This window comes from Salmo trutta, chromosome 6 (assembly GCF_901001165.1).
Source record: "Salmo trutta chromosome 6, fSalTru1.1, whole genome shotgun sequence".
Taxonomy (NCBI): domain Eukaryota; kingdom Metazoa; phylum Chordata; class Actinopteri; order Salmoniformes; family Salmonidae; genus Salmo; species Salmo trutta.
Genome location: NC_042962.1, coordinates 22,855,358 through 22,868,920, shown reverse-complemented (window position 1 = coordinate 22,868,920; position 13,563 = coordinate 22,855,358). Strand labels below are relative to the sequence as shown.

The window sequence follows — 13,563 nt, the reverse complement described above, 5'->3', positions numbered from 1 at the left end:
CTGTGGACTGACAATACACTGCTGTTTAGTGAATCCCCTGTGGACTGACAATACACTGCTGTTTAGTGAATCCCCTGTGGACTGACAATACACTGCTGTTTAGTGAATCCCCTGTGGACTGACAATACACTGCTGTTTAGTGAATCCCCTGTGGACTGACAATACACTGCTGTTCAGTGAATCCCCTGTGGACTGACAATACACTGCTGTTTAGTGAATCCCCTGTGGACTGACAATACACTGCTGTTTAGTGAATCCCCTGTGGACTGACAATACTCTGCTGTTTAGTGAATCCCCTGTGGACTGACAATACACTGCTGTTTAGTGAATCCCCTGTGGACTGACAGTACACTGCTGTTTAGTGAATCCTTTGTGGACTGACAATACACTGCTGTTTAGTGAATCCCCTGTGGACTGACAATACACTGCTGTTTAGTGAATCCCCTGTGAACTGACAATACACTGCTGTTTAGTGAATCCCCTGTGGACTGACAATACACTGCTGTTTAGTGAATCCCCTGTGGACTGACAATACACTGCTGTTTAGTGAATCCCCTGTTGACTGACAATACACTGCTGTTTAGTGAATCCCCTGTGGACTGTCAGAGGTCCAGATGTAGAGCACAAACAGAGGTATTGAGCGGCCCGCCAAAGGGGAGGAGAGGGCGATTGTGCTGCTGTAGGATCTTTGATGTTTTATGGTACTGGACTTCAGTCACAAGGCTTTCACACACATCTGTAGGCTACCGCTCTTGCTCTGCCGCGCTCAATGACTACCACATGCTCCTAATGGCCCTGTAGAAGTTTGTGCACAAAACACACACACACCGATCGTAGTAACAGAATGCAAAACAGTTATACTCAGGACGTCCATTAGAAACCTCCAACAAATACACTTTGACAGTAAGCTACAGTTTGACTTTCATTTACTGCTCTTGTCAATATGATTCTCAAAAGATTCTCATCACATTGTAGTATCAAAAGCCATGTGTTTTCAAGCCTTAACCCCCACATTCAGTGACTGTAAGGGGCATTCACATTACACTGACCTCATCTCCCTGAAGCACACACACCTCCCCCGTCCTATTCGGGCCTTGTAAGGGTGAACTCTCCTCTCAATAAGATTCCTGTCCACTCCAGGCAGCGTTTCCATGTCTGTCCAAACATACAGAGACAGAGGAAAGAGAGAAGCAGAGAGCAGTCAGTCAGACAGAGAACCCATCTGTGTTCTCCTCCATTCTCAGAGCCTGGACATGAGCAAACACCATCGCTTTCACACCACCGGCTTTCAGCGCCCAGCCTGGCAACCATTCTGACTCCTGACATAGTAACTGGACTGGAGCTGAACGGCAGGCTCTGCTGTTACGAAGAAGCTTGAACTTGACATCTAGCCAATTAGCTAGCAAGTTAGCAAACCAAATGCAACGCTGGAGCATCTTAAAGTTCTAATAGTTATGCTTAACTAATAGTTAACTACAGTTATAAGCAGTGGTGTATCAATTAGTGGTGCATCAATTATATATTTTTTCAAATATAACATATAACTGGGTAACACACACACACACACACACACACACACAAGCCTAAACAACATCACATGGGTCACGGAGAAGAAGAAGGGAGATGAACATTTGGGTAGTCGCCAACTGATAAGATGGCGTCCCAGATGACACGCTATTCCCTATATAGTGCACTGTTGTTGACAAGGGTCTCTCATTAAAAGTAGAACACTATGTAGGAAATAGCGTGCCATTTAGAACCGACCAAGACTTCCTGGGTGTTTGGACGGCGGCTCCAAACTCTTCTGAGAAACTACCAGATAATGACAGGAAGAGGTTGAAAGTCTGAAAGGAGGGAATAAAAGGACAGATCTATGGGACACAATGGTTGAGAAAACACTGGGTTTAAAAGGGCAAGCTGCTGAACTGTGGGGCATAGCACTGTTGAGATATAGCCTGTGTCCCAAATGGCACTCGATACGCTACAGAGTGCACTACCGAGACCAGGCAAATAGGGTTCTGGTCAAAAGTAGTGTGCTATATAGGGAATAGGGTGCCATTTGAGATGCAGACTTAGTGTTTGCATATGGTAATGATTGGCTTCACATCAGGCTGGCCCGTTAAAGAGGTCAATAGTCTAATGTGGGGAGTAAAAATAACATCTTTAACATCTTGGAAGATCAACATACGTACAAACAAATAAGTGTGGTCGCCTAAAAGCAATATGGTTTTATCTTTTATATTCTTTACCCCTAGCTTTCAAGTTTTGTTCAGAAACACTTAAGGACTGCTGGTGTTTGAACCACCCTGCCAAGTTATTGTTATGCTGTGATCTCTTTTCATCTCCCTCGTCGTTACATTTGAATACATTTGAATGCTGATTTTCGCTTCGGTCAACAAAGAGGAGAAGAACAGGTGCACCGTTTAGTAAGGCAAAGCTAATTACGGCTAAAATGGCAGAATTTATTTATGTTTGTCCGATGCAGCCGCTGCCTCCTGCTCAGTTCAAAGCATCATCCATCTTCCAGTTACATCTCCCACTAACACAGGCCCGGGCGATGGGAAAGTTCACCCTTCAATTGGAGAGCTTGCTTGGACAGACTGGACAAATATTTCCTTTGTGTGGTCGTCTCCTCGCCTCTGTTCTGCCCTGACAGCCACAGAAGAGGGGTTGGGGTGAGAGTGTGTGTGTGTGTAGTGTGTGTGTGTGTGTGTGTGTGTGTGTGTGTGTGTGTGTGTGTGTGTGTGTGTGTGTGGGTGTAGTGTTGGTCCCCCCTGTAGTGACCCAGGACCGCCCATATAGCTGCTTCCATGTTAAATGTTTGATCTCTGTCACTTGGCTTAGCGTGTGTGTGTGTGTGTCCCACACTTGGCATAGGTATCAATTAGACCAGGGTTATAGAGGAAGAGTGTTCACACAGTGTGCAATCAAAACAGCACAGTTCCCATTTGAAATGAAAAGCTTTCGATGTTTACTGTACAGATTACAGTCGAGGGTTGAGGAGGGGTTGGAGTCAGTCAAATGGTTCTCAGATGGTTTCTCTCTGGCTGCGTCCCAAATTACACCCTATTCCCTATATAAAAGTAAGTAATGTACTATACAGAGGATGTAGGTTGCCATTTGGGACACAGACTCTGCATTTCAAACACAGATGGGATGTTACGCTGGGATAGTTTCTAGGTATGTAAATATGTATTGTTGAGGCTCACTGAGGTTATACTTTGAGAGGATCAATTTACGGTAATACTTACAGTATCATCCTACTGTATGGTTTATATAAAGACAAATGTCACCCTCAGTTGTCATATCATTTAGTATAACAAGATCAATTCTTTCTAAATGAAACATTTTATCAAGACTCAACTCTTGAAGAGGGAAACTTAACTGCAGACACATATAGGGCTGGTTTCCTGGATACAGATGAATCCTGGACTAAAAATAAGTAAGGGATAATCAACGAGTGGCTATGTATTCTATGGAAAACAACGAACAATCTGGAAGGTGTGCTTCACTCCTTTAACCTCCGCGTTAGCGGAGTGGAACTGACCTTCCATGAAGTTGCATTGTAATGCATAGAGCCCCGAGTTGATTATCCCTTTTATACCATGGCTATAATTTAACACATTTGCCACTAGAAATGTGTTAATTTGCCGGTAGAAATCTGTTCAATATCCACTGAAGTAGCTAGCAAGTTTACTAGATAGCTACAGTAGTTGCTATGGTAACCAAACAGACTTGCTAGTTTAGCTAACCAAACCATCAGTCTTAGCTTGCTATTATGAAAATCGAATTCAACAATACCGGTACTGTTTTCAAATGAGACTTCTGCTTTCAGAAGCAGCTCAAACACAACATGTAAAAAATGAACTAGAGCCATTGTATTCTACCGTGCAAATATTCCGTGCATTATAGGGAAAAAATGCACACTGACGGACGAGTGGGTGGGGTACTGTATATGGCCAAAATGCCACAGCTAAGGGCTGTTCTTAGGCACGACGCATCGCAGAGTGCCTGGACACAGCTCTTAGCCGTGTTATATTAGCCATATATAACTGGTTACCAACGTAATGAGAATAGTAAAAATACATGTTTTGTCATACCCGTGATATACCACGGCATTCAACCAATCAGCATTTAGGCCTCAAACCGTCCAGTTTATAATCATCAATAAAGGTTCTCTATTAAAATAGCTTTTTAGTCCAGGACTAAGCTTAATCTATGTCTGGGAAACCCATAGTGTTAGAGTTTAGAGGAGAGATAACTCAGACTTTCACATAAAATCATTCAACTTTGTCAACGGGAGAAAAGTTAGGAGATCTCAGATATCAAGTCTGAATACGGCACATTGCCTGATGCCAGTCCATTTCCGTTTTCTTGCCAACTCCTCTAAATTGTTTAGCTCGACAATGACAGCAATGGAGTTTGTAAGAGCACAAACACATCTGGGATCAGGTTACCTACCGCCCATAACGCTGACAGTGTGACTGTCTAGTGCAGTCTGTGTAACTCTGTAACTGTGTCTGTGAAGCTGTGGAACAACACACCAACTGCAAAGACAAATAGCCTAGCGCTGGTGAGACCACATGGTCCTGTAAATCAGCGATGGACTACTCTCTGGGTGAACTCTTGACTCGAGGTCAGAGGTCAGCTCATATCATTACCCTGAGAAGCTGTTCACACTGATCACTTTATAGACAGACGGACAACCTGTTGGGTAGACAGGGAGAGTGGAGCTAGAATAAAGACGTTCTGGCTGAGAATGATCCCCCCCCTTTTGCAGTGTTTGGAGCTTCAATATATTTTAAATGTTGTGTGTTTGCTCATAGTGCGTGTCTTTGGGAGAGGAAAATGTCACCCTATGTACACTGAACAAAAATATAAAACGCAACATGCAATTTCAAAGATTTTAAAAAGAGTTACTGTTAAGGAAGTCAGTCAATTGAAAATACATCCATTAGGCCCTAATCTATGGATTTTACATGACTGGGAATACAGATACGCATCTGTTGGTCACAGATACCTTAAAAAAAAGTAGTGGTCTCTCGAGTGGTGCAGCAGTCTAAGGCACTGCCTCGCAGTGCTAGAGGCGTCACTACAGACCCGGGTTCGATCCCGGGGGGTTTACTTGGCTCATTGGCTCTAGCAACTCCTTTTGGTGGGCCGGGTGCCTGCAGGCTGACCTCAGTCGTCAGTTGAACGGTGGTGTGGCTGGCTTCCGGGTTAAGTGGGCGGGTGTTAAGAAGCTCGGTTTGGCGGGTCATGTTCGGGAGGACGTGTGACTCGACCTTCACCTCCCACACCAGTTGGAGAGTTGCAGCGATGAGACAAGATCGAAATTGGGAAGAAAAAGGTGGTAAAAAAATCAATAAATAAATAAGTTGGGGCGTGGATCAGAAAACCAGCCAGTATCTGGTGTAATCACCATTTCCCTCATGCAGCGCGACATCTCCTTCCCATAGAGTTGATCAGGCTGTTGATTGTGGCCTGTGGAATGTTGTCCCACTCCTCTTCAATGGCTGTGAGAAGTTGCTGGATATTGGTGGGAACTGGAACATGCTGTCATCCACGTCGATCCAGAGCATGCTCAATGGGGGACATATCTGGTGAGTATGCAGGCCATGGAAGAACTGGGACATGTTCCGCTTTCAGGAATCGTGTACAGATAGTATATTTTTAGGATCCCCATTAGCTGTTGCAAAAGCCACAGCTTCTCTTCCTGGGGTCCACACAGAACATTAAAGATGACAGAACATTAATAGGCAAGAACAGAACTACATAGGATCCTGCCAGGACCTAGGATCAAGGGAGACACTAAAGTGTTTTAGTACTATATCTCTTGACACAATGATGAAAACAATCATGGCCTCTAAACCTTCAAGCTGCATACTGGACCCTATTCCAACTAAACTACTGAAAGAGCTGCTTCCTGTGCTTGGCCCTCCTATGTTGAACATAATAAACGGCTCTCTATCCACCGGATGTGTACCAAACTCATTAAAAGTGGCAGTAATAAAGCCTCTCTTGAAAAAGCCAAACCTTGACCCAGAAAATATAAAAAACTATATCGGCCTATATCGAATCTTCCATTCCTCTCAAAATTTTTTGAAAAAGCTGTTGCACAGCAACTCACTGCCTTCCTGAAGACGAACAATGTATACGAAACGCTTCAGTCTGGTTTTAGACCCCATCATAGCACTGAGACTGCACTTGTGAACGTGGTAAATGACCTTTTAATGATGTCAGACCGAGGCTCTGCATCTGTCCTCGTGCTCCTAGATCTTAGTGCTGCTTTTGATACCATCGATCACCACATTCTTTTGGAGAGATTGGAAACCCAAATTGGTCTACACGGACAAGTTCTGGCCTTGTTTAGATCTTATCTGTCGGAAAGATATCAGTTTGTCTCTGTGAGTGGTTTGTCCTCTGACAAATCAACTGTAAATTTCGGTGTTCCTCAAGGTTCCGTTTTAGGACCACTATTGTTTTCACTATATATTTACCTCTTGGGGATGTCATTCGAAAACATAATGTTAAATTTCACTGCTATGCGGATGACACACAGCTGTACATTTCAATGAAACATGGTGAAGCCCCAAAATTGCCCTCACTAGAAGCCTGTGTTTCAGTCATAAGGAAGTGGATGGCTGCAAACATTCTACTTTTAAACTCGGACAAAACAGAGATGCTTGTTCTAGGCCCCAAGAAACAAAGAGATCTTCTGTTAAATCTGACAATTTATCTTGATGGTTGTACAGTCGTTTCAAATAAAACTGTGAAGGACCTCGGCGTTACTCTGGACCCTGATCTCTCTTTTGAAGAACATATCAAGACTGTTTCAAGAGCAGCTTTTTTCCATCTACGTAACATTGCAAAAATCAGAAACTTTCTGTCCACAAATGATGCAGAAAAATTAATCCATGCTTTTGTTACTTCTAGGTTGGACTACTGCAATGCTCTACTTTCCAGCTACCCGGATAAAGCACAAAATAAACTTCAGTTAGTGCTAAATACGGCTGCTAGAACCAAACAATTTGATCATATTACTCCAGTGTTAGCCTCCCTACACTGGCTTCCTGTTAAGGCAAGGGCTGATTTCAAGGTTTTACTGCTAACCTACAAAGCATTACATGGGCTTGCTCCTACCTATCTTTCCGATTTGGTCCGGCCGTACATACCTACACGTATGCTACGGTCACAAGAAGCAGGCCTCCTAATTGTCCCTAGAATTTCTAAGCAAACAGCTGGAGGCAGGGCTTCTCCAATAGAGCTCCATTTTTATGGAGTGGTGGTCTTCCTGTCTGGGTTGGCGCCCCCCCCCCTTGGGTTGTGCCGTGGCGGAGATCTTTGTGGGCTATACTCAGCCTTGTCTCAGGATGGTAAGTTGGTGGTTGAAGCCATCCCTCTAGTGGTGTGGGGGCTGTGCTTTGGCAAAATGGGTGGGGTCATATCCTTCCTGTTTGGCCCTGTCTGGGGGTATCGTCGGATGGGACCACAGTGTCTCCTGACCCCTCCTGTCTCAGCCTCCAGTATTTATGCTGCAGTAGTTTATGTGTCGGGCGGCTAGGGTCAGTCTGTTATATCTGGAGTATTTCTCCTGTCTTATCCGGTGTCCTGTGTGAATTTAAGTATGCTCTCTCTAATTCTCTCTTTCTCTCTTTCTTTCTTTCTCTCTCTCGGAGGACCTGAGCCCTAGGACCATGCCTCAGGACTACCTGACATGATGACTCCTTGCTGTGCCCAGTCCACCTGGCCGTGCTGCTGCTCCAGTTTCAACTGTTCTGCCTGTAGCTATGGAACCCTGACCTGTTCACCGGACGTGCTACCTGTCCCAGACCTGCTGTTTTCAACTCTCTAGAGACAGCAGGAGCGGGAGAGATACTCTCAATGATCGGCTATGAAAAGCCAACTGACATTTACTCTTGAGGTGCTGACTTGTTGCACCCTCGACAACTGTGATTATTATTATTTGACCATGCTGGTCATTTATGAACATTTGAACATCTTGGCCATGTTCTGTTATAATCTCCACCCGGCACAGCCAGAAGAGGACTGGCCACCCCTCATAGCCTGGTTCCTCTCTTGGTTTCTTCCTAGGTTTTGGCCATTCTAGGGAGTTTTTCCTAGCCACCGTGCTTCTACACCTGCATTGCTTGCTGTTTGGGGTTTTAGGCTGGGTTTCTGTACAGCACTTTGAGATATCAGCTGATGTAAGAAGGGCTATATAAATACATTTGATTTGATTTGATTTGATAGATCCTTGTGACATTGGGCCATGCGTTATCATGCTGAAACATGAGGTGTTCGTCACGGTATCTCTGTGCATTCAAATTGCAATTGTGTTCGTTGTCCTTGGCCGGGACATTCTGTTCACAATGTTGACATCAGCAAACCGCTCGCCCACACGATGCCACACATACAGTTGAAAATGGGATTAATCCGTGAAGAGCACACTTCTCCAGCCCACCAGTGGCCATCGAATGTGAGCATTTTCTCACTGAAGTCGGTTACGTTGTTGAACTGCAGTCAGGTCAAGACCCTGCTGTGGACAATGAGCACGCAGATGAGCTTCCCTGAGATGGTTTCAGACAGTTTGTGCAGATATTATTTGGTTGTGCAAACCCACAGTTTCATCAGCTGTCCATGTGGCTGGTCTCAGATTATCCTGCAGGTGACGAAGCCGGATGTGGAGGTCCTGGGCTGGCATGGTTACACGTGATCTGTGGTTGTGAGGCCGGTTGAACGTACTGCCAAATTCTCTAGAACGGCTTATGGAAGAGAAATGAACATTCAATTCTTTGGCAACAGCTCTGTGGCATTGTGTTGTGTGAAAAAACTGCACATTTTAGAGTGGCCTTATTGTCCCCAGCAAAAGGTGCCCCGGTGTAATGATCATGAAACATGGGACCAATACTTTACATGTTGTGTTTATGTATTTGTTCAGTATATTTACGTGGTAGTTACTGTACATCGGCAGAAAGTCTTTTTTTTCTCAAGAACTAGTCTTTTTATGAAGATTGTCCATTTAGCATGCTTTTTAGTCCAGAAGCAGGCTAAACCAGAAGCAGGGAAACGATCCTGTAATGTCCTAAAACGTATGCGTTTACATAGGCAGATAGAATAATTGTATTTGTGTTACATTACATTGTTACAAATCCTTAGATGAGTCCATAGGGTGGCGGTGGAGTTTAGTGGTCCTTAACACTAGGCTAAACGATATGGATAAACTGTTATTTAGACAGGATGTCCATTGTCATCATAAGGGTGCTATAGTAGACTAAACCCAGTTGACCATCATCCATCATGTCCATTGGAATATTAGGACCACATGTCATCAGCTATATCTCCGTTACTCCAGGATATCCGTCTCAAATGGCATCCATTTCCCTACAGATGTAGAATCTGAATTTGATCACCCTGGTGGAAGGAGAACTTTCCTGCACTGCAGGTTTAAAAAGGCTTCTGAAGTTTGTAATTTCCACTTTGAAATTTCAGACTTGATTTTCCCTTTCGAAAAATGTATCAATCCCAACAAAATGTTCCATTAATTATAATCCCCATAATAATTCACATTTCCTGTTGCTGCTTTAGCAAACTGGCTCAAATGAAGATACTAAAGGGAACACGATGCAATTTGAGACGCAAGCCATGATCTTGGTTTAGTAATGAATACATGTATATCACGTACTCTCTGGCCAATTGTCATCAAGTCACTTGATACACGGTAAAACGAGAACAGTCCCTGAATGATTGTTTAAATGTGACAAATTGATTGGATTTAGAAGTAGGATCGTGGGGAGGAAACTGTAATATATTGTCTTTCTGTCATGCCGTTGAATACATAGGACCATGCCAGGGGTTTAGAGTTTAGAGTAAAGACTTGCACGCCCTGAAATCATTACAATGATTTATTAACAATTACAAAAACTGTAAACGCTTCCACTCGTGGCTTCATTAGAAAAACATTGTTTAGCTTGGATTATAGTAATAGTTTAACAGTGACATGAGGAACGGTGGAGAGGGACGAAACGTCTCTGACTAATGTGTGTGTCCTCCTTAGGGATTAGACCCTGTTCAGTCTCTCCCAGTCAGAGGAAACATAAACAGCCGTAACACTGGGATTAAGGCTTATATAATGAAACTCTAACTTTATAACGCTGGATGTTATGCAGCCCCTTGACATGCCTCAGTTAAAAATCCTTGGCACTGCTCGATGCCCATCTGAACTGTAAAACAAAAGTTGTTTCGATTTGTTGCCGGCTGTCACGCATCTTAGTAGTAGCAAAATGCTTTTCTGCCTAGTCATAAGAGCAATCACTCCACATTGCAATCAAGACTTCCCAAAAAGGAATAACAAAAGTATCTACAAATTGATTGTTTAACTCAATGAAGTTACTTACAGACTGTGGACATGAAGCGCATTGGATTTGTGTCAATAATGCTAAAAAGTTAGCATTTGAAACCGTGGCCAGGTAAACAAAACAAAAGCATGAATTGCGATCATACCTTGTCCGTAGACTGCTTACAGGGTAGGAAAACCAATATGTAATTTAGCAATTTGGGTGAATAAGTCATTCCGAATAACCTTATTCCCAACACAGAGCAGTACACACTCAAAATTGAATTTATTTCATTTCAGTTATCATTGAGATATGACCATATGAGTGCTGTAATGTCCCTAAAATTATTTTTCCCCCCTCACTCAAGTCAACACCAGCCCCAGCTAATAATGAACAAACAGCAGGAGAGTAATGACCATAGCAGAGACCAACGTTATGGCTGCCCAACAGGCATGTCATCAAAACCATGACAAGGATTCTGGGAGGGGAAACAGGCCCTTTAACAATGTCAGCTGACTCTACATGACCTCTAGTGGAAGATTGGCACAGTTCAACGGACAGCCACTCTCTTCACTCGCTCTCCTCCCTCTCTCTCGCTCATTCACTCTCTCCACTCACTCTCTCTTGCAGGCCCAGAGAGAGAGAATGTGTCGGCAGGCAACTTTCCACACCTCTTCCTTTCAATCTACTCCCTTTCTTAACTTTTCCCACCCTCTCCCTCCTCCCGCATCTCTGCCTCTCTGGCAGAGGACATGCACCTCTCAGTTTTATGGAAATGGATTAGAGAAAATAATATCACCCCCAAAGCCATCAATGTTTTGACTGGGCTTAAAAGCCTCTTAAACTGCAGTGGTGCTATGTCCAATAAGCCCACTTCCAACTGTGAGCTAAGCTCGCCTCGCCTTGACTGCCACTGACATCATGGAGAAACCAAAGCTAAAGAAACGCACTCCGTTATCGACGAGTGAGCAGAACTTCCCCAGGAAACCAGGATGAGCCAATAGCAATCAGCCAAATCCATGGCTGAGCCAATAGGGATGAAACTAAACCAGGGATCAGCCAATAGAGTTGAGCCAATATTTATCCCTCAGCGTCCCGCTCTTTAACGCCGACGAGAATGTGGTTGCTTCCCAGTTGGCACCCTATTCTCTATATAGGCCCTAGTCAAAAGTAGTGCACTACATAGGATATTGGGTGTCATTGGTGACTCAACCAGCCTGTAACATTAATATCATAGAGCAATCTGAATGAGGGATTTTATAAGCAGCTTCTGTCCCGTTGAGATGGTGGTGATGCGATGCGATGATGGAACGGGATGAGTCAGAAGGAAGCGGAAACTAGCCGGTAATAGGAAACATTTGGTTCTGTGTCGATTCAGAGCCAATACACAGAAGTCATCTACATCAATCTTCAACAAATCTCTCAGCAGTAAAACGGTTTATGGTTCGTGATTTTGGTGCCATTGCTGAATAAAGTGATAATTGCCTACTTTAAGGTTTTGCTTGGGTCTACATCCCAAATAGAACCTTATTCCCTACTTAATGCACTTCTTATGTCCAGGAACCATAGGGCCAATGTTGGGAATATGGTGCCATTTGGGATGCAGCCTGGATGCTTAAGAGATCCTCACAGGATGGATTGAGTTGATTGAGTTATTGAATTAGGGTAACTGGAGTTATTGAGTTAGGATAACTGCACAAAACATACTAATACTAGTAGGACTTGAAGGAAACATCAACCAAACCCATTCTCAAAGGCCCCTTGAGAATTTCTACAACCGTCAACAATCCTTCCACCAAAGGACCATTCTATGGATTAAATGTCTTTAAAAAATCCCCCAAATCATTATCTTTTTTTGTTCTGGTGTCGTGAGGAATCACCCCAGTTGGTCTCCAATGGATGAGATGCACCAACTAAGGTTGCCACCCTAATGGCCCCCTATTCCCTATATGGTGCACCACTTCTGACAAGAGCCATATGGGCCCTGGTAAAAAGTAGTGCACTACATAGGGAATAGGGTGCCATTTGAAACGCTAATACTAACACAGAGAAGAGCTGAAGAAATTTGGTGGGATTGAGTTGGCAGGACACCCAAAACCTCTTTACTGTCTGGTTCCGTGAGGACGGTACGATACTTCACCTCCCTAACAGGTAGTAAAATGTGTCAGCTGAATGACGGATCCTAGTAAGACCTTAGTGATAACAAGCTCTCGCTTCCTCCCACAGACAAACAAGGCAACAAGAACCTGCGTCGGATGCCAAAGAAGCGTCTCAGGGTCGTACAATAAATCTACTCTATGACCGCGTCCCAAATGGCACCCTTCCCCCTACACAGAGCACTACTATTGACCAGGGCCCATGGAAACAGGGTGCCATTTGGGGCACAGTTCAAGTTCAAGTTCTCTCTTGTAGCACAGCATTGCTGGAAGTGAGATCACGGAAGATTGTTTGCGTGCAGTGGAATTGAACACCTACACACAGACAGCACCGATACATTTGTGTATTACACATGAGGTCGACAAATGCACTTTTTACACGGTGTAAGTTGCTCTCTCCCCATCTTACTAGCATTTGTGCAAGCGGTGCTTTTTCCAAACAAACAACAATGATGGCGTGGTTACAGCCTGGCTTCCTTTCAGAGAGGGTTGTCACAATTTTATTTCTTGATTTTTTTATTTCACCTTAATTTAACCAGATAGGCCAGTTGAGAACAACTTCTCATTTACAACTGCGACCTGGCCAAGATAAAGCAAAGCAGTGCGACAAAAAACAACAACACAGAGTTGCACATTAACAAACGTATAATCAATAGAACAACAGAAACATCTATGTACAGTGTGTGCAAATGTAGAAGAGTAGGGAGGTAAGGCAATAAACAGGCCATAGAGGCGAAATAATTACAATTTAGCATTAACACTGGCGTGATAGATGTGCAGATGATGATGTGCAAGTAGCAATACTGGGATGCAAAAGAGCAAGAATATAAATAACAATATGGGGATGAGGTAGTTGGGTGTGCTATTTACAGATTGGCTGTGTACAGGTACAGTGCTAGGTAAGCTGCTCTGATGCTTAAAGTTAGAGAGGGAGATATAAGACTCCAGCTTCAGTGATTTTTGCAATTTGTTCCAGTCATTGGCAGCAGAGAACTGGAAGGAAAGGCGGCCAAAGTAAGTGTTGGCTTTGGGGATGACCAGGGAAATATACCTGCTGGAGCACGTGCTAC

General features: G+C 43.8%; 1 protein-coding gene across 2 annotated transcripts in view; it reads right to left on the bottom strand.

Annotated features, from left to right (window-relative positions):
• c6h8orf34 (chromosome 6 C8orf34 homolog) overlaps positions 1–13,563 on the bottom strand; it is a 246,429-nt gene that overhangs the window by 42,408 nt on the left and 190,458 nt on the right. For both annotated transcript variants that reach the window (XM_029755795.1, XM_029755796.1), the window contains exon 15: positions 1,050–1,155. In XM_029755795.1, the coding sequence (XP_029611655.1) occupies positions 1,050–1,155 (106 nt within the window). The remainder of the gene's footprint in view (positions 1–1,049; positions 1,156–13,563) is intronic.